We start from the raw sequence: 1,036 nt of genomic DNA, 5'->3' as shown, positions 1-1,036 counted from the left end.
GGGGGGTGGGGGTGGGGGGGGGGGGGTGTAAGACCCATCATGTTGCAACAGCACTTACCTCCTAGAGCTTGTTTCATAACAAAATCCATGCTGCTGGCTTAGGGGTGCTGTCCACCTTCTCACCTCACATGCACAGAGACCAGGAATCCTTGGATGGCAGCCTGTAGAGAGGTACAATCAAAAGAGGAATGGTGTCTTGAGGAGGAGAAGGCTGATGCCTGGTCTTTCTCACCTCTCCTCCCCACAGCTTTCCTCTAGTCTAACTGCAGGCAAGTTTCTAACACCACCCCCCCCCATCTCTGCAGACCCTGGCTTTGCAGGACAAGGAAACCCTGCCACTTAGGGAACAGAGCTGCATGCTGGCGGTTGGGGAAGGGGGCGAGGAGGCGGTAAGGGGACACGGACTTTCGCCCAGGCAGAGCAGGTGGCTGGGAGTCAGCCTGGAGGAGCAGTGCGGTTCTCCTCCCGGCTTGTCTCCTGCAGACGGCCAGAAAGGCGTTAAACCTTTGAACTTTCTCATTTGCCCGCCTGCCTGTCGCCTCTCGGTTTTCGGAGGATTAGCACCGGAGAAGCAGCTCCGCCGGGGACCGCCGAGGGGGCATTTGAAGGTGCCCGGGAGGACAAGCCGAGGAAACTGGGCGACTCGAGTGTGGATACAGCCCGGGCAGCGGGATGGAGAGCACAGATGCGGGGCAGGCTCCCCCAGTCTAATCCCTTAGGAATCTCACCCAAAAAGCCCCTAGCGCAATGCCAGCGATGGCTGCACCTTTTCAGGAAAAGCCGGGACGGCTCAAGGTTGAGATCGGCCGGCCTCAGGTACAGCATAGCAGCCCCACCGCACAGGCTACTGCCTCCCTCTGCTGGCCCCGGCCGCGGGGAGCAGCGGACTTGGCTCCAAGGCACACTGCCTCCCCGCCCGGCATCGGCTCCGGTACCAGATCGCAGCCGTGCCGTGGGGCTGCCCGACCCGCCAGCACCTGGAAGGACGAGGGCTTCCTCCATCCCTATGTACCCGCACCGCGCCTCTCCTCTCTGC

At 61.6% G+C, this 1,036-nt stretch overlaps 1 protein-coding gene across 1 annotated transcript in view; it reads right to left on the bottom strand.

The window, feature by feature from the left end:
- CPLX1 (complexin 1) overlaps window positions 1-161 on the bottom strand; it is a 115,385-nt gene extending 115,224 nt beyond the window's left edge. The window contains exon 1 of the mRNA XM_009274635.2: window positions 59-161. Within this exon, the coding sequence (XP_009272910.1) occupies window positions 59-89 (31 nt within the window). The 5' untranslated portion in view covers window positions 90-161. The remainder of the gene's footprint in view (window positions 1-58) is intronic.
- Window positions 162-1,036: the final 875 nt, after the last annotated feature.

This window comes from Aptenodytes forsteri, unplaced genomic scaffold (genome assembly GCF_000699145.1).
Source record: "Aptenodytes forsteri isolate BGI_AS27 unplaced genomic scaffold, ASM69914v1 Scaffold224, whole genome shotgun sequence".
Lineage (NCBI taxonomy): Eukaryota > Metazoa > Chordata > Aves > Sphenisciformes > Spheniscidae > Aptenodytes > Aptenodytes forsteri.
Note: the sequence above shows the minus strand (reverse complement) of the source record. Positions and strands in the feature narration are given on the sequence as shown.